The sequence below is a fragment of the Apteryx rowi genome, unplaced genomic scaffold, assembly GCF_003343035.1.
Source record: "Apteryx rowi isolate R43461 unplaced genomic scaffold, aptRow1 scaffold_19, whole genome shotgun sequence".
NCBI lineage: Eukaryota > Metazoa > Chordata > Aves > Apterygiformes > Apterygidae > Apteryx > Apteryx rowi.
Genome location: NW_020448196.1, coordinates 2,507,997 through 2,531,480, shown reverse-complemented (window position 1 = coordinate 2,531,480; position 23,484 = coordinate 2,507,997). Strand labels below are relative to the sequence as shown.

The following is a 23,484-nucleotide window of genomic DNA, read 5'->3' as shown; positions in this document are numbered from 1 at the left end:
CGTGCCCCGCCAGCCCCGTCTCCTAGCAACGGCGGAGCCCGCCGTTGGGTCCGGGGCTTTGACAGGTCCGGGCGGGCGCGCTTCCGCTAGGAGGGGCCGGGGGAGGGGGAACGGAGCGGCTCTGGTAGGAGGGCGTAGGGGGACGCCATTGCGGGCGGACGCCGTGCGGAGCGCGTGTGGCGGCGAGGTGCGGCGGGCGGGCGGACGGGCGTTATCCCGGCGGCGGGCGGCTGTTATCCTGGGGAGGGCGGCGGGGAGGGCCGCTGGGCGGCGGGCGCGCTGCCCCGGTGAGGAAGCGGCCGGCGGGGAGGGCGCTGGGCCCGGAGGGGAGGGGAGCGCGGCCTCCCCGGCGAGGCCCGCCCCGCCGCCGGGAGGCCTGTGGCGGCTCTGGGTGCCCCGGCAGCCCCGGAGGGGAGGCTGGCGCGGGCGGGCCCCGGGGCGCTATCGCAGGGCCCGGCTGCGGCGGCACGTGTCCCCTCAGGGGCTCGGCGTCGCCTCGTGGTCCGCAGCGTGGCTGCCTGCGCAGCGTGGCGCGATTACTGGATTGTAACGTGGGGTTTGGTGTTTATCTCGAGAGCTTTCGTGTGCAGCTTCTTCCCTGCGGCGGTGCGGAGTTAATGCCTTGTACTGGTCAGCGCTGGAAACTGATTTGGGGATGTGAAAATCAAGGTGTTGTATTTCTGGGGTGATGGGCTGTTGGCTTGCAAATGTTCTCTATGTGTCAGCCGTAGAAAATCCACTAAAAATGCTTCCTGTGTGCTCTGTTAAACTCTGTAGTTTTCAGGAATGGGTTTATTCTGGTTAACAAATGGTCAGTTCAAGCTAGTGGGTTGTGGCTAGGCTTGGACCACTGAATATAGGCAAAGCCAGTCAGAAGTTCCTGACAAGAGAATTTGGCTGTTAGTGCTGCTTTATTTAATATTTCTTTACTATTTTATCTTGTTACTACTTTAATGCTGGAAGCAAAGTTGAATTAGCTGTCTACCTTTGCTTAGTTATCCAAAGTCAACTTAAAGCTAATAGTTATTGAAGTGTATCTTTGTTATTGTAGGAAGGCAATTTAAGTCTGAATACAGCTGTGATGCACATCTGTTTGATGAAGAAGACGTCGCTTTTACCTAGTCACTTTACAAAATTAGCTGCGTTGAAAAGCAAGTATATTTACGTTTCTTAGAAAATATTGAATAACTCCAAGGTAGTTTTATATAAACTTTTTTTTCTTTGCTTACCTTGTAACTATACATAATGGTGTTAGTACGATTTACCAAAGTACTATCCTTTTTCATGAAGTTCTTAAATTATAGCGCTTCAATAAAGCCCATATCTTTTATTAAAGGTAAGAAAAAATATGACAGAAAAAGCAAGTGCAGATGATTTTCAAGTTTGGGATTCTCTCAAGAAGAAAAAGAAAAAACACAAACACAATAAGAAACATGAAAGTGAAGAAAAAGAAAGCATGCAAAATGCAGAGTGTAGCCATGCCTCTCCAATCCTTTTTGAAGATCAAGCTGTGCAGAGCAGTGAAAACTGTAAAAAGAAGAAGAAGAAAAAGAAAAAGAAGAATGAGGGAGAGCAGGAACAGCCTTTGTTAGATAACTTCTGTGCAGGGCTGGAAGATAAAATTAGTAATGAAACTGTACTGGATGGTTCCCCAAAGAAAAAGAAAAAAAAGAAGCGGAAACGTGATGATAGTGCAGATGGGCCCAGTGATGCAATTTGTGTTGAAGTACATCAAGATAATATTGAGAGCTATCAGGAGAATGAGACTGATTATGTAAAAAAGTCTGCTAAGAAGAAAAGAAAGGAAAAATCACCAGAAAAGGATGAGGTAAGTGAGCTACCTACCTCAGAAACATATGGTAAAAATGACAGTAAAAGGTCAAAAAAGAAGAAGAAGAGAAAACGCAGTATCACCCAAGATACAGAAGAAGGCACAGACGTAATGGTTAATCAGTCATTCTTGTCATCTCCAGAACAAAATACACAAGAGGAAGAAGACACAGTGTTGGCATTACCTACAGAAAACAGCAGTGTGACAATGTCCCAGCAGTCCCATGAAGATGCTGACTATATTGCTTCTCCTGCCTCGATCGAAGATCCTACGGAAGCACCTGCTAAGCTTTCTAAGCCTACTGAAAAAGCTGATCATTCTTTTAGAAAAACTCCAAAGCGCATTCGAAAGATTAAAAGCAGTAGCATAGTCATGGAAGAAAGTTCTTCAGAATCGGAGATAATGTAAGTTTGGATTTTTTTTCCTTCCCACCCCCCAAATGTTTACATCACACTATCCAAGTCCCACATTTTTTTCTAGTCTGTATTGTGTCTATTAAAAAAAAAAAAAAAGGCTTCCAAAAACTAAACTGTAAGTTGAGATTCCATACAGACCTACTTGTAGAACTTGATTCTTAGTTATTGCACTGAAACATAATGGAAGCTTGCAAGAGTGCAGTACCATTACCTTCAATGTAGAATTAAAAAAAAATCCATCCTCCCATTTGAAAACTGTAGGTATAGAACCAATTCATGTGCAAGCAATCCATGTTTAGTAAAAAAAGGGGATTCCAGTTGTTAAATTTGATCTTTATTATGCATTTTTATCAAACAATTAGTAAGCTGAATTAAGAAACTTAAAATTCAATGCAAACAAATGCTCATGTAAATAGCTCTTGGTGCTTTTACAGCATCTAGAACCCATAACTTTACCAAGAATGAATAAAGTTTAAAAAAAAAAAACCACACAAAAATTGTTCAGGTGTTTCACAGTTACAAAGTGTCATTTCTCTCAGGTAAAATCTATATGCAGAATTCCACTTGTCTATATGCTATTATATATTGTGATGACAGACTCAGAATTTGAAGTTAATCCTTTTTCAAGTTTAATGGACCAAAACTGTTACTTAATGAAAAATAATGTTAAAAGTAGTCTTTTGCTCTTACCAATAATGAGCACTAGCAAGAGACATATGGAAAAGTTCTGTGTTGCTGCTGGTAACAAGAGGCGTTGTTTCTTTTGTATATCCGTATGTGACAGTTCTGTGGGAAAGTGGGGGTTCTCATAACCCCGGCAAACTTTTTGAATATTGTAAGTACTGAAATGTCATAATAAATGATACCTATTTTAAAAGGTTGGAAATACAGGGGGACAATGTGTGGGATAGAATTTCTTATTCCTTAATGAACGTGTTCATTCTTTTAATTATAGAGATACTAATAAAATCTCTGTATTGGAGCTCTAGTAGTATGGTGGTGGCGTTGTTGTTATTGTTGTTGTTGTTATTATCAGGACACCAGAACCTAAAACATCAAATAGAGAGGAAGACCAGAAGAATTCCTTTACTGAAAATGTAGCCTCTGATGAACTGGATGATGAAGATGGCCCGGACTCTAGCATGTTTTCAGTCATGGATTTGGATACTGCAAAACAAGAACTTGAAGAGTTTATTCCTCATGTGAGGAAAATGTCAGATAGTTCAATCAGGAAGATGGCTGGAAGAGACTTAACAAGGTTTAAACATTTTAAAAAACAAGGTGAGCCTTCATAAGAATGCTCCAGTGAGGGAAGAATGGGGAGCTGCGATAATATTTTGACAGAGGAGAAATAGCTTGTTTTTCTGTCATGTCTTACTCAGTCCAATTCCAAGTGAGTGACAGTAGTTTGAATTATCTAGCAACGGGCATATGTGCATAAAACAGATAGTATCTTAATAGGCTCTCTTTGTCATATATTTAATTTCAATGGACATGCTTTTTCTGCTTTTGTAGCATCTGCTACCTCCACAAATTACAGTCCAAAGTCTATGTGTAAATTACCTGCTCCCAGCTCTTGTTTTATCCCACTTTGGTTTGCTTTTTTACCTTTTAAATTCATTGAACTTTCATTATATGTTTGCCAAAAAGTTTCTGTAAACTTGAAATGCAATGCAGAAGAGATGGTACCTAAGGCTTGGGGGGTTTTTTTGTTTTGTTTTTGTTTTTTAAAAAACTTTTGTATATTTTTAGGTATTGCTATCAGGTTTGGCAGATTTTCCCAGAAGGAAAACGATCAAATCAGGAAAAATGTTGAAGAGTTCTTATCACTTACTGGAATAGAGAATGCTGAAAAACTCCTGTTTACCTCTAGGTATCCAGAAGAGAAAGAAACTATTAATCGCCTAAAAGCAGAGTTTCTTTTCTGTGGGAAAATTGGTAAGTATTCAAGTTCCTTTTAAAATAGCTGGATGTTGTGTTCCACAACCTGGTGATATCGCTATATGTTTTCTAAAAAACATTTTTTTATTGAAAAGCACTAATGTTGCAAATCTGGCAAAAAAAGGAACATGCTGCTGAGATTATGTAGTTGTTAGTCTGTATTGTATACTATTTTCATGATTTATCCTCAGTTATGAAGAGGTTAGAGATTAAAATTTCATCATGATCAGCTGCAGATTTTTAAACTTGTAGTTGGGTATTATGATTTAAGGAGCCTGATTCACTAGGCAATAACTAAGCTTAGTGATTTATTAATGGGAGGTATGATTAAGTCCTGTCTGAAATTGTCAACTATTCTTAGAGCATGTAAATTGATGGCAGGTTCAGGACCAGTGACTGCCTAAAGAAATTAGGTCACTAGCCAAAGTAGTTAGTTTTCCAAGATATGAGGAAGGCAAAGTTTTAACTACTAAGCTTCTGTTTGCAAGAGGAACAATCTCTTCTCTTTCTCTATCCTCATTTTAATTGTTAGGCTTCTCCCTCATATGACTAGAACACTTCAATGTTTCAAATAGCAAACGTTCCTCTCGAAACCTGTCTGAATCTACTCAGTGTGCTTTCTCAAGTGGCTTTCCATTCTGTTTATTCTGTATCATTGTCACAGCAAGACAGAGTAAATCACAGCTCATAGTGGATTTGGCATTTGTATCTGTGGATCTTTCCCCGCTTTCAGGATCTTTCCTTCAGCCAGGATCTTCACTTTCTTTTTACTGGATGCCCCCAGCCCCTGGTTTTCCCAATCTAAAGGGTCTATATGCAGAAGCAGAGTATGTGATCAGCTTCCTAATTGGTGGCTGTGCCTCATATCTCTTTATTACCTGGAGGATTCAATACATATAATTTACATTTAGTCCAAGTGTTATCAAAATTTACAACCAGCCCTACCAGTTGTAGCTAGCAAGCAGCAGGCTTGTGCTTGAGAGTTCTAAAGTTTAGCTTTGGGTACGTACCTACACATATGCATACACACACGATTATCTGCTACCTGACAGCATTCACAATTGCAGTTATTTTTTGCTTACCACAAACATAACAATTACATCTTTGAAACTGTTCAGGAGGTTTCTGTTCAGGCTATTTCCTATGCAATTTTGGAAGTGTTGTAACATACATGCTCTTGAATGGAGAGAATGTTTCGTTGATAGCATTCATGAAAATGTATGTTGTGGGTTTGGTTTTTTTAAGTGGTCTTTTCGCTGTGAAAAATGTTTCTTAACAATGGATCATGTGTCTTCCAGCTGAGGGCATTCCACGACCCTGGAGACTGATATATTATCGAGCAAGGAAGATATTTGACCCAAATAATTATAAAGGGAGGTAAGCAAGTAATTTTATGTAGTTCCTGAGGCTTAATACCAGTCTCTGATGTTTATTTGTACATTAAAGGATACAGATTAAGATCATCTCTCCTATTTGTGCCAGTTACTGTGATTTAATTGACAGTTCTTTTTTTTTTTTTCCTGACCAGTTTTTATCAATTCCTCTGTATTGAAATGTGACCTGGAAAGGTAGTGATAAGTAACATTGAAATGTATGCTGCTTTTAAGATATTGGAGCATTTTGAATTTGCAGCTGAAGCTGTCCCATTTCTTCTACTAGGTATACTAAGGATGAAAAAGAAAAATTAAAGAAGTACTATGCTATACATGGCAATGATTGGAAGAAGATTTCTGAGATGATGTCTCGTTCTAACCTCTCAGTTGCTATGAAATACTCTGAAATCAAGTCTGGTAAGTAATTTTAAAAATAACAATTCATTTTGTATATTGCAATTTGAGCAGTTATTTTAATTGTGTGTTGTATGTGTCCTAAACTTTGGAAAAAAATTCTGAAGTGTGTGTGCTTTTGTCTGTGTGTCTTTTTTTTTCTTTTTTATTGATTGTAGTTTTCTTTTCTAGGCTGTTGTTTGCATTTTCATTTGGAAGTAATGAGAACAATTTCTAATAGGGGAGAGAAATGAAGCAGGACAAATTCAGTTCTTTATTAATGGAACTAATACCTTGACAGACATATCATGGGAGTGGGGGGAGAAGAATTTGGCAGTCAGGTGTTAAAATAGAAATTCCTACTTGGAACCAGGGCTGTTCTGTAGTCACTGGGCTGAACTGACCCTCTCAAGTCTCTGGGATGCAGAAGAACTTTTGGGAAGCATGTTAAGAAACTGATCCAGTAAATATGAGTTAAAAAATGCAAATATTTCAATTTGTATTACTTTTTTTTCTTATCATTTATGATAAATTCTGCCTTAGCCATGATTTTTTTTTTTTTTAATTTTAGCTATTAATTATGGTCCTTGGACTAAGGAAGAAACACGGAAGTTAATGCGTGCAGTGGAGGAGGTGATTACGAAAAGATCAAAATTGGAAGATGAGAAATCTTCATCATCAGAAAAGTCACGTAGAAATCTCTCAATTGACCGTGAAAAACTCTACCAGAAATTACCATGGACTGAGATTGAAGCTAAAGTGGGAACTAGATATTGGAGGCAGTGTAAACAGAAATGGTAAGGTTTTATACTAGATTTAGATATCAAAAAATGCGTTCTGGGAAGTATTTGTCTGACTTCATTTTGTAAAACTGATTGTACCATGATGTTTGCTGGTAAGATTGGTAACAGGTTGTAGACTACGGAAGAGGTGTTGCAAATGCATCTATGTGTCTAAGAGACAAATAACTTTGCTAGCTGTGGTAAATTTTCTCTTTGCTGTGATCTTGAAGCTTGATTGTGGCTTCTCTGTGGCAGCAGTGCCACCTTAAAGTCTCTTCCTTTTGGTGCTTGGAATTTCCTGAAAAAACATACGTTTTTGTCTGTTTTCAAAGGACTTCAATTTTAACAAGCAAGATGACCAAAGGGCAGCAGTTATACAAGGGGACCAAAGGATTACAGGCCAAAATCAATCTTATTAAAAGGTATCTTTCAAAGTTAATGTAATGTTTTGCATCTCCTATTGTTATAAGTTGTGTTTATGAAAGCTTACTGTTTGAGAAAGTTTTATACTAATTTCACAGACACACTTTCTTTTGGACAAAATGTCCTGTGGCTTTTGACTGGGGGGAGAAGTCAACATTATCAAATTAGTTCTTGAATTCTGTCTACAAATTTCTCCTGTATTACGTTCTCAGGTTGTATGAAATGAAAGTGGAGGATGCTAATGAAGTAAACTGGGAAGAACTCAGTAATGCTATTGGGTAAAAACTTTTTTTTTCTTTTCATTCAGATACAACGCATAATTGAGGCAGCCTGTCTTAAACGCCACAAGAGAATCCATATGTCTAGGCATTTGCGGTCATAAAAAAAGTTACTTTGGTAACGCACAGCTGTATATCCTTGTGTAGTACTGAACAATGAACCGTACCCATCAGTGCTGAAACGTATTTTTAACCACTTCTAACAATTCTTGTGGTCTTAACAGTGTTTTCTACATATGAGAACTGTTATGTACTCTGTGCTAAAGTCTTTAACAAAGACTTTTTCAAGTGTTAGTCAACAAATAGCAAAATGGATAATTATTGGAATGCGGAATGTAACGTGGTAGTCTTCCAACCAGAATACGTGTTGAATATGAAATTACCAATATTGTTATTGCTTTATATACAGCACTTTTTCCATAGTATATTTCATCTACTGTTTCTTATTATTAAACATGTAATAAATATGCATAATATCAAGCTAGTTTTAGGTGCTTAGTTTTAAGGAGAATTGCTGTCTTGGCAGACTTTTTATTAGGATTTCAAATCTGTCCTTTCTACTTAAAACTAACAGATTGTTTGACTGGAGTTATTCTCATGAATGGATAACTGAGTAACACAGAGACTTTGTTTGTTGCATCCACTAATTCTTTGAATGCTTCTCTTTTCAGAGATGTCCCTAGAGCCTATGTTCAAGCCAAATTTTACAAGCTAAAGGTCTCCTGTGTCCCTTCTTGGCAAAAAAAGACTTTTCCTGGTCAGTATCCCCGCTATTTTTATGTATTCCTTAAAGCAGGGTTTTTGTTTGAATCTTAAGTGGGTAAATATACCACTCCTAAATATTCAACTCGGTTAGCTTTCCTCTAAGTAAATTGGCTAAAATCACAAGCTTTATACTTATTTTACTGAATACTCTCTTGATGTGTGTGTGTGTGTGTTTTTGTTGGTTTTTTTTTTCTATGTGTTTTTTTGCGGAGGGGTGCACTTAGTACACTTTCAGTAGATTCTTCATGCAGTACTTAGCAATCTCCTCTCTTTAGTACTTTGGCTTTGAAAATTTTACTACTGGGCTTTTTAGTATATCTTTGTATATATGTATTTGCCCAATCTACCCTCTAGTCAATATGATTACCATGGAATAGTGGTATTTTTTTCAATTAACACTGACAAAATTTATGCCAGTGAGTTCCTGTTTTCTCTAGACACCCAAAATATGATCATACATGCTGGTTGGGTTTCTTTCTCAGGGATTCAGGAGTATTGTTTTAGCTATGTAGACTAGCTATTCTTGCCTCTTGAGTCTGGCTGTCCTCAGGGTCAGGATGTGGTTCAGATGTTCCACTAGACTTTGATTTGGATGCATCTTTCTTGAGTTAATCTAGGGAGAAATTGTGTGTGTGTGGTGTGTGTGGGTTYTTTTTTTTTTTTTTGTTTAGTTTAGTTTGTTTTTGTTTTTAAATCCTCTTATTTATGTGCCAAAAGGATATATCCCTATGTGGATTTTTTTTAACTCTTCTCATACTTCTCTTTTCTCCTGAAGTGCTTGAAGAGCAATGGAATTGTTAACGGTACTAACCAAACGTTACCCCTCAGTATTGAATCGGCCTCTGTTTAGATAATGGCCATGTCTCATCTCTGAGCAGTTGCATTTCTTCCTGCAAATCCAGGCAGATACAACTGCATTATTTGCACTCAATTTACCTTTTCAAGAGCACCCCTGCAACTTCTAACACCTAGATATTTCTATAACTGAAACCAGAATATCCATAAGGCAGCGTTTTTATGCTACCAAATGCTGCTGGTAATCAGTTTGAACCTTGATCATTTAAGCATATTAGAGTAGATGAATGTCATATCCTGTGCTGACTTTTTTTACATATTTTTTTTTTTTATAGCTTTGTTAAAAGGTTATGAAAACCTTGGATTCTCATCATGACATGCATGTTACTGATGCATTTTGTGATACAGTACTATAAACTTATGTTGCACTTTTGTATCATAGGTTATAAAACACTTGGGGTTTAACAAAACTACTTCTAAAATATTGCTATACCTGTTCGGATGTGCATGAGATGATGTATAGAGGCTATGTAATCTTACCTTGTGAATCCTGGACTGTTGGTGAAAGGATTTGGGATCCCTAGTTCTTTGCCATTTTATTGTGTCCCTCATCTAAAAGTGTTACAGTGTTAAATAAGAAAGCACATGTTGCCGTTATTATTAGATATAGATAAAATATGCAAGGTTAGAGAACAAAATGTGGAATCAGGACTCATAGCTTCTAACTTGGTAATTGCCTCATACTCGGAGTTATTTCAGTTCCTCTCCTTTTGTAGCAGTTTCTCTGTTTGTAAAAAGTTAGATCATGAATATCATTTTTAACAAGTTGTCTTGTTATGGATTAGGAAATGTATTTATGTGTATTTCACCAAACCAGAAAGGGTGGGGGGAAGGTCAAAATGATTGTAACTTAAACTGTAGTTAGAAACATTGTTTATTCCTGAGAAGGCCAAGATTCAATTAAGAATACTTTTTTTTCCCAAAGAAATTATTGATTATCTTTATGATGAGAAACTTCCAGAACTTGAAGAAAAGTTGCAAAAAAGGAAAAAGAAGCACCTTAGTTCTGACAGTTCAACAGCCAGCGAACAGAAAAAGGTTTTCCAGCTCAGTGAAATTTTTGACTCCAGTGAAGAGAGTGATAACTGATTGCCTTAACAACTCCTAATCTGCATATTTAAGATGCAAAATGGATCTGGTTGAAAGTGGACACAGATCAACAACTGCAGGTATACAAACTGAAATAATGGAAAAAGCAAAGATAGGCATGCCTGCTTTTCTTGTTTCATATTGAAGACTGAGGTAAATACAGCTTTTGTGCCACCTTTTGTTACTAAGAATTTATCTTTGGTTTTAGATTTTTTTTCTTTTTTTTTAAGAATCCTAGTTGCTTTCTGCAAGACTCAAAAATAGGTATTTTTTCCTTTCATTTGTGTTCTGTGGAGTTGGAAACTGCTGTTTACCTTTTGTGCGTAAAGAATTTTAAATCTTTTTTTTCTTTTTTTAAGGAAAAAAGCTTGACCAGGAAGAAGGCTATTTGCTTTTAGATATCTCAAACAAATCTTCAGACACATGCTTTGAGGGGAAACAGCAAAACCATTAATTTTTTTCTTCAGATACTATGTTCTTAAGAACAATTGATTCCCATTTTTTGATGTGAGTTGCTCTTTTTTCAGTTCTTCCAGGAAAAAAGGGGCTTATGTCCGTTATTATAAATTGTCATGCAAACCAGAATGATGAATTTAGAATGTTTTCTTTTAATATTTGGAATACAGAGAGAAAATAGACAGTATATATTTTTTTATTATGCTGAGGAGAGTTTCTACGTTTTAATATGGAAGCTAAGGGTTAAGATGGAAATTGTACTCCTGTCTTTGTATGATATTTTTAACCATTTGCCTAAAGTAATTATTTGTAAATTGACAGTGTGAATGTAAAAAATCTTACCATGCATGTAAAGTACTTGTTTGGCTTGTTTATATTTCCTATAAAGTTGCATTAGAAAGCAGTACAGAGTGGGGTTTGTCTGTGACGTTGTTTTTGGTTGCTCATATAGATAAGCGAGGATTTCTTTCACTTAATTGTAATTGAAAATGGAGAAGTTCTAAAGGATCAAAATAAAGGCCTTGTTCGAGGCTTTTTAGAGAGAAACTTTTTAACAAAGACTTTTGCTGATAGATTCTTTTGTAGAGAAACTGCTTTCGACAAGCAAATAAGCTGGGCCAAGAACTGCAAGCTGGAGGCAGTGTGGGGGCAAAGCTACGGCTGCAGTGGCTGCTTTGGGAGAAATACAGACCTGACCTCCACTACATGGCCAAAAAAAAAAAAAAGGAGACTGCTTGCCCTCCCTTCAGTCGCTGGGCGTGGAGCAGGGAAGCAGTTCCTTACCCTGCCCTATTCAGAGGACACAAAGAATGGTGAAACATCCAGTTTGGTAAATCGTTGTTCACAGTCACTTAGCAGCCGGACAAAGCCGAGGGAGGGTGCTTGCTGATCGCTTCCCATCCTCCTGACAATGGCGCTTGAGAGGGCGTAAGAAAGCATCTTTTCCCTGTGCAGTCGGCTTATAGAGGAGCCTGGGTGCTCAGGAAGAGGAGGCAGTTGTTTCATATAGGTCTTTGAAGGAAAACATTACTGCACAACAGAGCAATTCCAGAGATAGTGGGTTTTTTTTCTTGTTTTTTTTTTTTTTTAAAGGCTCCCCTGAGCAAGGGGGAGAGAACATTGACAAAGCTTTGTGTAGCAGGCTGCATTATAGATAAGAGCATGACAGCTCCTTCAAGACTAAAAAGCTCTGCGGGATCCCCTAAAAACTTAAGTGATTCAAACAAATATGTAGCTTCAAGCATTTTCATGGCACGTTAATGGCCTGAATGGTGTTATGAAAAAAATTCTTGACTCTGTGGTGTTATCAAAGACGGAGACAGCTGGGTTACAAGAGTTGTTTGCAGCTGAAACGCACTTCAAAGTTGGAGAACTCTTATGGTGGCAGCAGCTGAAGATGAAACGGCAACTTGCCTTCCTCTCCCCCTCCCCTTCCCCCCTTTCCTGTAACGGCCTAAACATGCAACAGAGGTAAGGTGAAGGCAGCAAACAGCCCCTGTTCAGTTCCTTAGAGCCCCCTATGTCTGGGGTCAGCATCTTCCCTGTAATGTAGAAACCAGGGCATTGGACTGAGGAACAAGCCTTGAGCCAACCTGCTTCATCATTGACACTTACGGGTAGGGTTTAGACCAGAGCATCAATAAAACTTTCTCTAAAGTGCTTTTAAATGTGCAGGGAGCTGAGCAGCCACTCATGAGCATCAATTCGTCATCAAAATGCTTGGCATCAACTGTCCTGCAGTGTGGTTGCAGTTGCATGGTAAAAGGCAAAGTAAGATGAAGCCTTCTTCCAGTGGTCTTACTGCTTCATCTATGACATGAAATTATTATTATTTTAATAATATTATTTTAATGAAACATTTTAATATTTAAGTTATTTAGTTCCACTGTTGGGGCAGGGCCCCTGGCAGTGTTGTGCTCAGCACTCTGACCCCCCCCCCCGCACACACACACACGTTATGTCCCCATGCAGCTTTGTGCTTCCTTCTCGCCTCAAAAAATCCGAATTGCTGCGTGCCTCAGTTTCCCCATCGCGACGGCTCCGCAGAGAGGTGCTTCGCGCCCCTCGCTCCTGGCCCTTTAAGAGCCCCGCCCCCTGGCCGCGGGGGCGGGGTCTGGCGGCGCAGGAAAGCGGCTCCCCGCCCTCACGGAAGCGAGCCCGGCCCCACTTCCGCCGCCGGACCGGAAGCGAACGGGGAGGCGCGGCCTGAGGCGGGGCCCGCGGCGGCGGCGGCGGCGGCGGCGCGACGGGCGGCCTATGGCGGAGGAGTAGCGCCGCGCCGCCAGCCGGCAGCGGCAGCAGGTGAGCGGCGAGGAAGCGGCCCGCCTCTCCCTCCCCCCGTAGCCCCGCGGAGGCGGCCGGGCTCGCGTTTCGCTCCGCTCCCGGCTCCTCGCGCCCCGCGCCGAGGAGGCGCCGCCGCCGGCCGGGCCCACCTGCGTGTGTAGAGGGGGAGCGCGAGGCGGCTGTTACCAAGCGCCCGTGCGGGGCCGCGGCCGCCGGCGTCGGGCAGCGGGAGACCCGTCTCGCTCCCTGTTTCGGTTTCGTTTCTCTCCCAAACGGGTGTTGGTTTCCCGCAGCGGCGCCCATTAAAGCGCCTCCGGGCTGCGGTCGCTGGTGTAACGGTACCGCGCAGGGCTCCTGTTCTCCAGACGGGGCTGCCGGGCCTGCGGGTGCTTGTTTGAACGGTTTTACTGCTTGATGCGCGCGGGTGAGTTCTTGCACCTTTTGTCAGGGGAAAGGTACGTGCTGCAGGCTGCGCAGCCACGCTTGAATGAAAGATTTCGGTTACGAAATCGTACGAAACGCATCAGTTCAATAAGTAGTTGTGCTTAATGTAAAGATAACTATGTTGAGCTAAACACCCGCAAAAGTCTGTTTATCTGTTGCGAGTGAATCGAACTGAATTCTGCCGATTGCTGTGTTCCTCAAGATCTTTGAAACACAATCGACGCTCGGTTACCAGCAGATGGGTTATTGAAGCCGCTGGTTTGCTGCGCTGTACTCGAGTGGGCATGTCCAGCTAAAGGTGTCAGCCCGTTTCGCCAGCTGCGGGGCAGCACTGTTATCTTGCCCATCATGTGACCTGACACACCTGCACAGCCGATTGCTTCCTTTTCCAAAGGTGAACACCACGTTTATTTTTTCTGCGTGCGTACGCAAATATGCATGGTTTTGCTTTATCTGGGTTTCCCTTCTGCCTCGCTATTCTGAAACTGAGCTGTTACCGTTGTTCGTTTTATGTAGTCCCAGTGTTCCTACTTTTCTAGCATTCAGCTGAGTTCTTCAAAACGGTATGATCTGGTATTACTCTGTTGCTACTTAGAGAAGGAATTTTGTTTTTAGATGTAGGAGTATCGCAAAATTATTGCCACAAACTAACTCACTGAAATAATAAAAATGGGAAAGTCTGGAATAAGTACTCAGTGCTGATGACAACAGGGATTTATTGACCCCAAAATTTTGGGAGGAGATTCAGGAAAAATGCTAATTAAGTTTTGTACCTATTAGACCTTGATTTTGCAGATACCAATAAAAAGCTATTTAAAAAAACCCCTTAATTATATAGCTGTTGAAGGTGTGCTTAAATGTGGATAAAGGATTTTTTCGTAGGTAAAGTGGGTTTTTGTACACTGTTGTCTGGTAATTTGCAGACTGTATAATTAATGTGACTTCTTTTCAAGGCTTTTTAATATTCCTAATTCAGTGGTCATTTTTCTGTAATTTTTATGTAGCTGCTTTAATTAAATTTCTTTGTTTAATTGCATGCATCTATGTGATATAAGAACAACCAAGAACATATGTGCACATATTAATGAGTTGCAGAAATCCATACACAGTTAAGAATTAGGTACTATTGTGGCTGAAAGGAAATAACTTTTGCCACTTCTAGTCTTAGTAGTTCTGTTATTCCTTCTTCTCTCCCTTTAAAGAATGAGCACATGTCGATGGTGTACGCCTAGTGGTTCTGATACCACTGAGCTCCTGAAGAACTATGCTTCTAAATGGTTGTCCCAGGAAGATCTTGAAGGATCCAGTGATGATCTCTGTTACTGCCTGGAGTGTGTGGTTGAATACCACAGAGCAAGGGAGAAATTGCCAAGCTTGCATGAGGTGATTAAGAGGTTTGACTCTTGCTCTTTACTGAGTAGGAACATCCTTTGAAAATTTTAGAGGGGACTTCTGTGGTCTGGCTTCAGTGAAGAAGGGATTTTTGCTTGGGGGTTGAGTTTTACTGGTTTTTGGAAATAAGGTATGTTGCTTTTTAACTGTATGTGGGTATATTGGGTTGCGTAGAGCCTAGCATAAAACAAGAAGTCCCTCTTGTTTTGCATATATTCAAATGAGTGAAAACTAAAACAGTAGTAGGAAGTTGCTGACTAGACATTAAAGCTTGAATTTCGTTCATGCTGTGATGGTTTTGGGTCTAAAAAAAGAACAGCCCTCAAACAAACTAACTGCTGTATTTCTTAATGTATTTTCTTCCTTTCTTTGCCTTCTGTTCAGTTTTGTGCTTTTTCCTCTTTTTGTTTGCTTTTGCTTTTCATTCTCAGTTTTCTGTCATACTTGAATTTCAGACCTCTGATCCTGCAGGCGTGTGAGTGCAGTAAAAACAATCAAAATTGTTTTAAAACCTTTATCTTATTATAAGCCTGTTACAGTTCTCCTCTTATTAGCATCAGATTTGATATTTTGGAAAGCTTATTTTCATGTGTATGTGTGTATCTATATATATGTAAATGAATGTTCATAGGTGGTTAACCTTACTACTGGTGTATAAAAGGTTGCTCTTTAGATTACTCAGACTTTTCTAAAGTCCACAGAGAGAAATAGATACCTCTGGAGGGCAATTCATCCCATCCAAGTATAGAGTGGAAATAACTGGAGTGAATTGACTGCTGAAGGTGCCTTTCTCTCTCCGTTGACTGTAGGAAATAACCTAGATTTCTAATTGAGGTTTGGAGCAATTACTGTAAATGACTAATACTATGTGAGAAGAGTCCTGTCCAAATATTCAGCAAATCACTCAGTCTGTTTGCCTATTCTACTTTCTCACTCTTCCACTAAAATGTTGCAAAATATGTGAAAAAAGTTTTTAAAATCATTTTTAAAATCATCAATTCCATACTCCTAAATATGACTCATCACCCACTTTCTTGTATAGTAGGACAAAGTTCTGTGGTTAATCTGTGGCCTGAAATTACTGAAGCTATTTATGAATTTTTAACAAAGTTACAAAAATGAGTCCAGTTGAAGTGCCACTGATTTATTTATTTTTTTATCATTTCATAATCTTAACTCTGAAGTGAAAGTTCTGTGATTTGTACAATCTGAATTCCGTGTAAAACCTTTAATGTTTCACAACATGCTGGGGAAAAAAACTTTCTAAAATTAAATTGTGAGTTTTGAAAGTCTAATCAAGGTATCCCACCTACAATAGTAAATGTCCTTAATCTCTCCCTTCACAAATGTATGTTGATTAGCTATGTTTTTCCCCACTGAATAGGTCCTGTGGGAGTTGGAAACTTCCCGTCTCATTGCCCACATTGAGAAATCCATGAAAGAAGAAGTTGGAGAGGATGATGAATTGTTTATAGTGGATGAGAATGGGGAGACACAGCTGTCTGGTTATGTAGGCCCGGATTTTGAAAATAACTTGCGAGTGCCCCTTCTAGAAATACTGAAATATCCCTATCTGCTGCTGCATGAGAAAGTCAGTAAGTATTTTGTAGTACATAGTTGGAAGGATGTAGTATTGTTTCTACTGCAGGAAGCAAAAATAACAATTAGTTGCCATACTAAAGTACCAGTATTTTTCTTTGGCACTAAATAGGTTAGTTTATTTTTGTTTTGTGAGTATACAAGTTAGTCCTTGCTATATTTGTGTCTCTTCTTTTAGGTGAGCTTTGTGTAGAAGTGCTCTGTAGAATGGAACAAGGTCACAACTCCTTTCAGGTCTTTGAGAAATATCCAGGAATTTATCTTTTCTTGGTACACCCCAATGAAGTGGTAAGTTAAATTTTCTGTAATTGGAAACCTTACTGCCTTTTATTGGGCCACATCTATTCTAAGAATTTGATGATGCGGTCTTGTGTTTTTTCCACTGTAGGTAAGATAGACTGTTATTTTTAAATTCAAATGTCTGTATTGGAACTACTTTGTATAAACAATCAGTAGAATTATGCCACCTTGATTAGCGATGGGATAGAATGAAGGTATCTTGAATTCGTCTAGGAACGTCATGCATGATAAAAAGCTGGTGTCCTGCATGGTGTTCTGCAAAAGCAGCTAACTTTTGTTAAAATCACAGGATGAGAAAGTGTGTCAAGTTGGCAGACTCTCTGTACTCCAAACTCTGTGGTAAGACTTTGTTAAGTTTTGCCTCTTATCTGGCTTTCTTTGGCTTTTCTTGAACCAGAGTATTGCAGAAGCACCAAGCCTTGAAATATCTTTACTCCTGAGTTTTTCCTGAGCTTTCTTTGTTCGAGAGTTGCATGCTGTATACAGGACCAAAACCCTGTTAGTTAAAAAATAATTTCATCTATCAACAGGAATTCCACTAAAATTTAGTTTTAAGTAACATCAGATTCTGAATTTTAGTGATAAGAACATGAAAAACGGTGGCAGCATTCAAAATTTAAAATGGTTTATTTTTCTGTCTTTTTTTCTAGATTTCTGTAGGAAAGGAGCTTCTCTCCCTGAAGGAGAGAGAACTCTTTTGCCGTAACTTCTAGAATTGCTTTAGAATTGCATTTAGTCAAAAGAAGTTAGAGATGTTCAACTCAACTGTAAAGTAAAGCCCTATACTCCCAAATGGAATTCTTCTCAAGTGGGCCAGAGTTTGTACTCTCACATGTTAATCCCCTTCTCCTTTCCTGTTCTTTCTCCATCCCTAGAAGCTTTTATCTTTTAGTAATACTCAGAACCTTGCAAATTACAAAGGGTGTATTTGGGATTATCTCCAGTTTAAATTCTTGTAGTGAGACTAGTGTAGGTAGCTGAAAGGCGATATATACTCAGCAATGTACTTCCTCTAAAATTCACTGTAGTTAAGTGTCACGTGGTTTTGTAATTACCAGGAAGCATTATTATTTTTAAGTGGACTTGTGTATTCTATGGTGGGACAACTCAAGACTGCAGAATATTTTGGCCTGTGTCTGAATCCACAGGGGATATTTTAATATTGAACAGTCCAAGGTCAATGCTCATTTGAAAATGTAAACAGGAGAGCTCCATCGCATGTGATCTTTAATTGCACCAACTGGTTTTGGTAGTGTTCATACTAGTGTAGATATCAGAGGCAGGTCTTGTTTTGAATCCTGTCTCTTGAGGAAAGTGACAAAATGATGAATTTTGAAATACTGAATATGTCTGGGTTGAAAGTGTTAGTAACATCTTCAGTTGTGAACTGAACATCTTTATATTTTTGCCAGTCAAAGAGGATTGAGAGGCTACAAAAAAGACCTGAGGTTCTAAAAATGGTACTGATATGGCTGAGAGCCGACTCTTCTATATTGTTTTGAAGATGATATATTATCTTGCAAAAGGAGGTTGTTCCTTAAAACTACATATATACATAATGTATCCTAAAAGTGAAGCTGATATCAGTAATAGGGGAGAGTACAGAAAAATGGTGATAATACAGAGAACACTGAACATAAACCACGCTACAACTGGGAGGGCCTGTTGGAACATGGTGGATTCATGTGTCATGTTAATACTGAAGTGAGACTGAATGCTTTCCTTGCATGATCCTAAAGAGGTCCCCATGTGGTGTATTTATCTGTGTAAAGTGAATTTGGATGTTTAACTCTCAAAGGAGTACTGAGTTGTTATAACTCACATCAGATGTTTATTTACTCCATAGGGAGGGGGTGAGTTTTTGCTGTTTTTCTTCCACCTCATTTTATGCAGCTTTGGACAGTCTGGTTACAGGTGCAGTGGCTGGTGAGCAGACTGTGGCTACAGCATTTCTAAGATTAGCTCACTTGTAAACCAGTGTGAAGTACAGAATTTTAAGCTGTCTTAAGAAGTGGTAAAAGATTTAATGGTATTGTATTAAATACTTGACAATATTCTGAAATTCTCTCAGTGGATCAGAGAATGATTCCACCTTGGTAAGAAATAGTCAGTGTCGTCCTGCCGACAGTGTGGCTTATGACTGTTGTTATAATATGCAGATATCTAGATGATACAGGTTAGTCAATAATGTTTAAATGATGTAAATAAGTACAAAGCCAAATGGTGCCTCTTTCTCACGTGAATCCTAAGGAGCTTTGTTTGTTTATATCTCTCTAAATTTTAGCCTCTTCTTTGTTACCCACATCTTGTAGAGTAAGCCAGTTTCTTAAGTCGATTTGGAAAAAGAGTAGCCCTTGCTTGCAGTTACGAGACCTTGCTTCAGTACAAAATATACTTTATCCCATTTGTTTTAGCAATGATTCCTAATCATACAGCATTGACTTTTTTGCTCTTTTTGCTGATTGATATTTGATATCAAGTTTTTTTTGTTTTAATCTACAGATTCGTCGATGGGCCATCCTAACGGCAAGGAACTTAGGGAAGGTTGACAGGGATGATTACTATGACTTACAGGAAGTGCTGACATGCTTGTTTAAAGTTATTGAATTGGGGCTTTTTGACAGTCCAGACATTTATAGTTCTTCAATGATTGAAAAGGGTAAACTCATCCTTCTGCCATCTCATTTATATGATACTACCAACTACAAGAACTATTGGTTAGGTGAGTATTTATGATCAGAAATTAACTTGTACTGGTGATCTTTCTCATCTCATGAGCGCTTCTTTCAAGTGAAAGCTTTACTATTTAGAGTAGGTGCTGTTTATTTTTGGGCATGTCAAATGGAAAACCTGAGCATTGCACACAGCAGTAGTGAGGTAGTGATTTAATTAGTTTCATATTTCTCTGCTGCTCATCTCTTTGGTCAGGTGATCTACTGGTGGTGATATTTGAAAAGTGATTCTTGATTTGATGAAACTTCAAACTGAACAAACTTTCACAAATATAATGGCAGGTTGCTTTTTTTGTGTGTGTCTCTGTGTAGGTATTTGTATGTTGCTAACAGTGCTGGAAGAACAAGCTATGGATTCCTTGCTGCTGGGTCCAGACAAACAGAATGATTTCATGCAGTCTATACTTCACACCATGGAGAAAGAAGCAGATGGTAACTAATTTTTACAACTCAGATTATGACAGAGTTCATAGTCTAATCTTCATCTTCATGATTTTGTTTGAATTTGTTATCATTTTCTAAAGAACTTTCTTGTTTAGTTGAGTTAGTTCGTAGCATTGAAATGCCGAGGTAATGGAATTTTAATTGTGAGGCTTATTTGTCATCTTGAAAGATGGCCAGTATGTCACAACATTTGGACAATACTGACAAATACTGAAAAATGAGGTTCGAACAAATTCCTCGCTAGAGAAGGGATGGTGGTTCTTTACATAAGGTTGGGTTAGAAGGTTCTGAGGACAAATTTACAGTTTCTACCAGATCACTTTCACTTAAAATATAGGTGCTATGGGAATGTACTTTTCACTATAGCATAAGGTTTGAATTTGGGTCCTAAAACAGAGAATCTCCATGTTTTGATTTGCTTGAGTTTGCTTTGAATTTGAAATTTGACTCTTCCATCCTTTTTCTCCCCACCCCGCCTTTCTTCCTTTCTATTTCATCCATGTTTGTGATGTATTGTGAAAGTGGAAATTGGAAAACTTGTGGGTTTTTAACAGCTTCTTCAGGAACTTTGAAATTTTAGCATTTTTATATGTATATCTGATTTCAAACTGTGATCATTTGGATTATTTTTATATCATCTTTTTAAGATGTAGATCCTTTTAACTATGAAAAAATTAACGATAGTAATGAAAGGAAGGTAAACCTTAGAGTTGCATGCCAGAATCCTGTGTACAAGGTGCCTTGAAGTGTCAAAGAAGTTCTGAGGGTAGTTTACAGGCAGAAGATAATGATTCTTCAAGAGCTTTGCTGCAAGCCCAGACTGTGTGGGTAGCTGAGTGTTAGGCAACCCCTTTTACAGTTGGAAATTCAGACTAACTAGTGGCTCTTGGGCCATCCTCGTAGCCCATATACGATAGCCTAGCCCTGGAACGGCACGTGAACTCAAGACCAGGGTGTGTATGCTGCCTCTTAAAGGAAACGACTAGTTCTTTATAAGCTTAGCATGTTTGCTAAGGATATGACATGTCCTTACCTTACATGAGGAAGGAAGAACACATATGGAGGAAAACTATATTGCTTTTGTCTTACATTTGAGGAATAAATTGACTTATTAGTGTTATGTATACCTACTTCTTAGGAGAGTAGCACCACAAAAAAATTAGTGTGGAAGAGCAAGTTTCACAGAGTTGGGAAATGTTAAGAATAGTCATCCAGGTTCCTGTTGATTTCAGACTGTGTAAGCAGCAGTGTCTGTACATATAGGTATTTTTCCTCTGTTTTTTTTCTTTTCCTCTGGAGTAAAGACATAGTTGCAACTTAATAAAATACTTATCTCTATTAATACTAAAAAAAAAAAAAGAATGAAAACCGATTTATGTCAACTTGAGCTTACTCTAAGAATGTACAGGATTTTTTTGCATTTCAGCTCTCCCCAATATTACTGTTATGTTTCAGATGATTCTACTGACCCCTTCTGGCCAGCGCTGCATTGTTTCATGGTTATTTTGGATCAACTTGGATCTAAAGTATGGGGTCAGCTTATTGATCCTGTCCAAGCCTTTCAAACCATTATCAACAGTGTGAGCTACAACAATGAAATAAAAAATATACGCAATAGCTTTAAGAGGTCAGTTGTATCTTTTTAAAAGATTGAAGCAGTTTTAAGATTTTAATATCTGGTAGTGTAGTGCTCTGATCTTGTTTTCTTTGTCAATGTTGCCTTAATTTGTGTTGCTCGAGGAAAATGGCAACAAGAAAAATAAGATTGCCAACTTCAATCAATGAAATGATGAAGTAGCTCCTCTAAAACTGTGAAATTATTAAAAAAATTACTAACTTCTTTTTGACTACCTGACATCTTTTATGCTTTTCAGGATTTCTTCTGAATCAGGAAGGCTGCTATTTGTTTAATGTTTGCTAGTGCTATAACCAGCTTGCACTGAAGCTTAAGGAAGGATGCCATATCCAAGACTCTTGATAATATTATGGGAATTGCCAAGTTTTCAATGGGTGCCATAGTTTTAGATTTTACTGTAATTATGGATGTCAGCTGGTTTGGGTTTACTTTCAGTTTGTGTTAAGTCTTAGATATTTCTTAAGATTAGATTTCCTAGAAGATACTGCAGAGTCTTAAAAGTTTCATTCTGTTTCTGAATGTATTGCTTCCAGGGAAGGTGGTAAAGCAGGAATCCCTGAACTGTGCTTTAATGGCGCTGGTATAATATAGTGAACTTCCAAAAGAAAGTGTTTCAAAACACATAGCAGGCATCAGATATTCTTTCTGCAAGGCTTTGTGTTCATATAATTCAATCCTAAGATAAAACATACTTTTGAATCTCTTCTGAGTGACAGAATGTTAGATGTTCTGTATTGAGCAGGAAATAAATTAGATAAAGCACTTGTTCAGTGCAGAAGTGATCAGTTAAAGTGCGAGGAAGTCTACAAATAACTTGGGTGAACAGAGTTTTCTTATGTAAACTTGAACTCCATCTTTTGGCATGCTGTCCTTTTAAGGATTTGTACCAGAATTCAGGCCTTAAGACTTCAGGAACCTCCTGTTTTCGAAAACTAAAATTATATCTGCTTTTAAAAAGTGTTATATGGCCCTGGGTGGCCATATAACTTTAGTGTTCTCCTGTGATATATTTTGAATCACTTTTGAGTAACAATACGTTAATTGTTTAGTATTAAACAGTGTGTGTGTGTATACATATAAAAAAGTGATAACTTTAAAAATGTGTCTTTTAAAGCCAGTACTGACTCTTTACTTTAGTCATGGAAGAAAACTAGAAAGTGTAGACTGGTTAGCTCCACAGTCTTTGTCGAGTGATGTGTAAAAAGTACGTGTGTGTGCAAGGGGAAGTAGATGATAACAAATAAACCAGATTATTAAAATTGGTAAGACCTGTCTGAACTTAAAGTTAAAACAGCAGAGGAAAACATTAAAGGAAATTTTATTCAGTTAAACAAGATATTTGAGTGTTTTGTATGAACAATTGCATAACATTGTATAAGTATATAGCCATGATTCAGCTGTATTTACGCGTAGAAAATTCAAAGAGTGTGCAATACTTCTAAGTGTTTGTTCTAGTTAATCAAACCCATGACATAGTGGTAAACTTTTTTCCTGAAGCAGTATTCCCCCCCCCCCCCCCCCATTTTACGAGCAGGGTAGAACAAGCTCGCACAATTTTATGTATGATATGTTTTCCTAGGTATGTTTTATTACTGACAACTTGTAATAGTCACGTGGTCAGTATTTGAAAAATGAAATCTGTGTCTTTGCCAGTCAGCTTTCTTATCGTTTGAGTAATTTGTGTGGAGTCTATAATGATTTGTATTTCTCATTTTAGGACCAAATCTGAACCAGAGTCAGACTATGATGATGAAATGGTTACTTGCAGTCAGATTGTATATAATTACAATACAGAAAAGCCCCAAAAGGTATTTAAAAATATTTTCCTTGCTTTTTGAATTGATCATCAAATGAAACTGTTAAGTTAAATCATATATAAAATATGGAAAGGAAGCTATTCTGTTTCTACAAGTAACATTTAAATGCTGTAAGTAAGAAATATTAAGTAGTACATTTAACTATTGTATGCCTTAAACAGCAGCCAGTATAGTCACTGTTACTGTTTAAATGTTGTATACATGGTGCTTTCAGACTGCAAGAGGAAAGAAGAAT

At 38.5% G+C, this 23,484-nt stretch overlaps 2 protein-coding genes across 10 annotated transcripts in view; both read left to right on the top strand.

Moving 5' to 3' along the window:
* The first annotated feature begins 117 nt into the window (after window positions 1-117).
* On the top strand, window positions 118-11,006 carry TTF1 (transcription termination factor 1). Of its 7 annotated transcripts, XR_003252921.1 has the most exons (14): window positions 120-187; window positions 576-669; window positions 1,052-1,151; window positions 1,337-2,235; window positions 3,284-3,528; window positions 4,000-4,185; window positions 5,487-5,565; window positions 5,848-5,978; window positions 6,526-6,751; window positions 7,069-7,158; window positions 7,372-7,437; window positions 8,109-8,194; window positions 9,983-10,226; window positions 10,506-11,006. XR_003252921.1 is itself a non-coding variant. In XM_026062235.1 (13 exons), exons 4-13 carry the CDS (start codon window positions 1,349-1,351, stop codon window positions 10,144-10,146), a joined length of 2,160 nt encoding a protein of 719 aa, XP_025918020.1. In that variant the 5' UTR covers window positions 118-187; window positions 591-669; window positions 1,052-1,151; window positions 1,337-1,348; the 3' UTR covers window positions 10,147-11,006. The 7 variants fall into 7 exon arrangements, 6 of the variants coding, with proteins under 6 accessions (XP_025918020.1, XP_025918023.1, XP_025918021.1 ...); XM_026062235.1 differs by having other exon boundaries at window positions 118-187; window positions 591-669; window positions 9,983-11,006; XM_026062238.1 differs by lacking the exon at window positions 10,506-11,006 and having other exon boundaries at window positions 9,333-10,075.
* Window positions 11,007-12,835: 1,829 nt separating this feature from the next.
* The window catches only part of SETX (senataxin), a 34,967-nt gene continuing 24,318 nt past the window's right edge, over window positions 12,836-23,484 (top strand). For 2 of the 3 annotated variants that reach the window (XM_026062024.1, XM_026062027.1), the window contains exons 1-9: window positions 12,836-12,903; window positions 13,532-13,723; window positions 14,532-14,712; window positions 16,106-16,316; window positions 16,499-16,608; window positions 19,123-19,342; window positions 19,665-19,784; window positions 21,252-21,423; window positions 23,150-23,240. In XM_026062024.1, coding sequence (XP_025917809.1) covers window positions 14,533-14,712; window positions 16,106-16,316; window positions 16,499-16,608; window positions 19,123-19,342; window positions 19,665-19,784; window positions 21,252-21,423; window positions 23,150-23,240 — 1,104 coding nt within the window. In that variant the 5' untranslated portion in view covers window positions 12,836-12,903; window positions 13,532-13,723; window position 14,532. Of the gene's footprint in view, window positions 12,904-13,531; window positions 13,724-14,531; window positions 14,713-16,105; window positions 16,317-16,498; window positions 16,609-19,122; window positions 19,343-19,664; window positions 19,785-21,251; window positions 21,424-23,149; window positions 23,241-23,484 lie in introns of those variants that run through there. The other variant, XM_026062025.1, reaches the window with a different exon arrangement.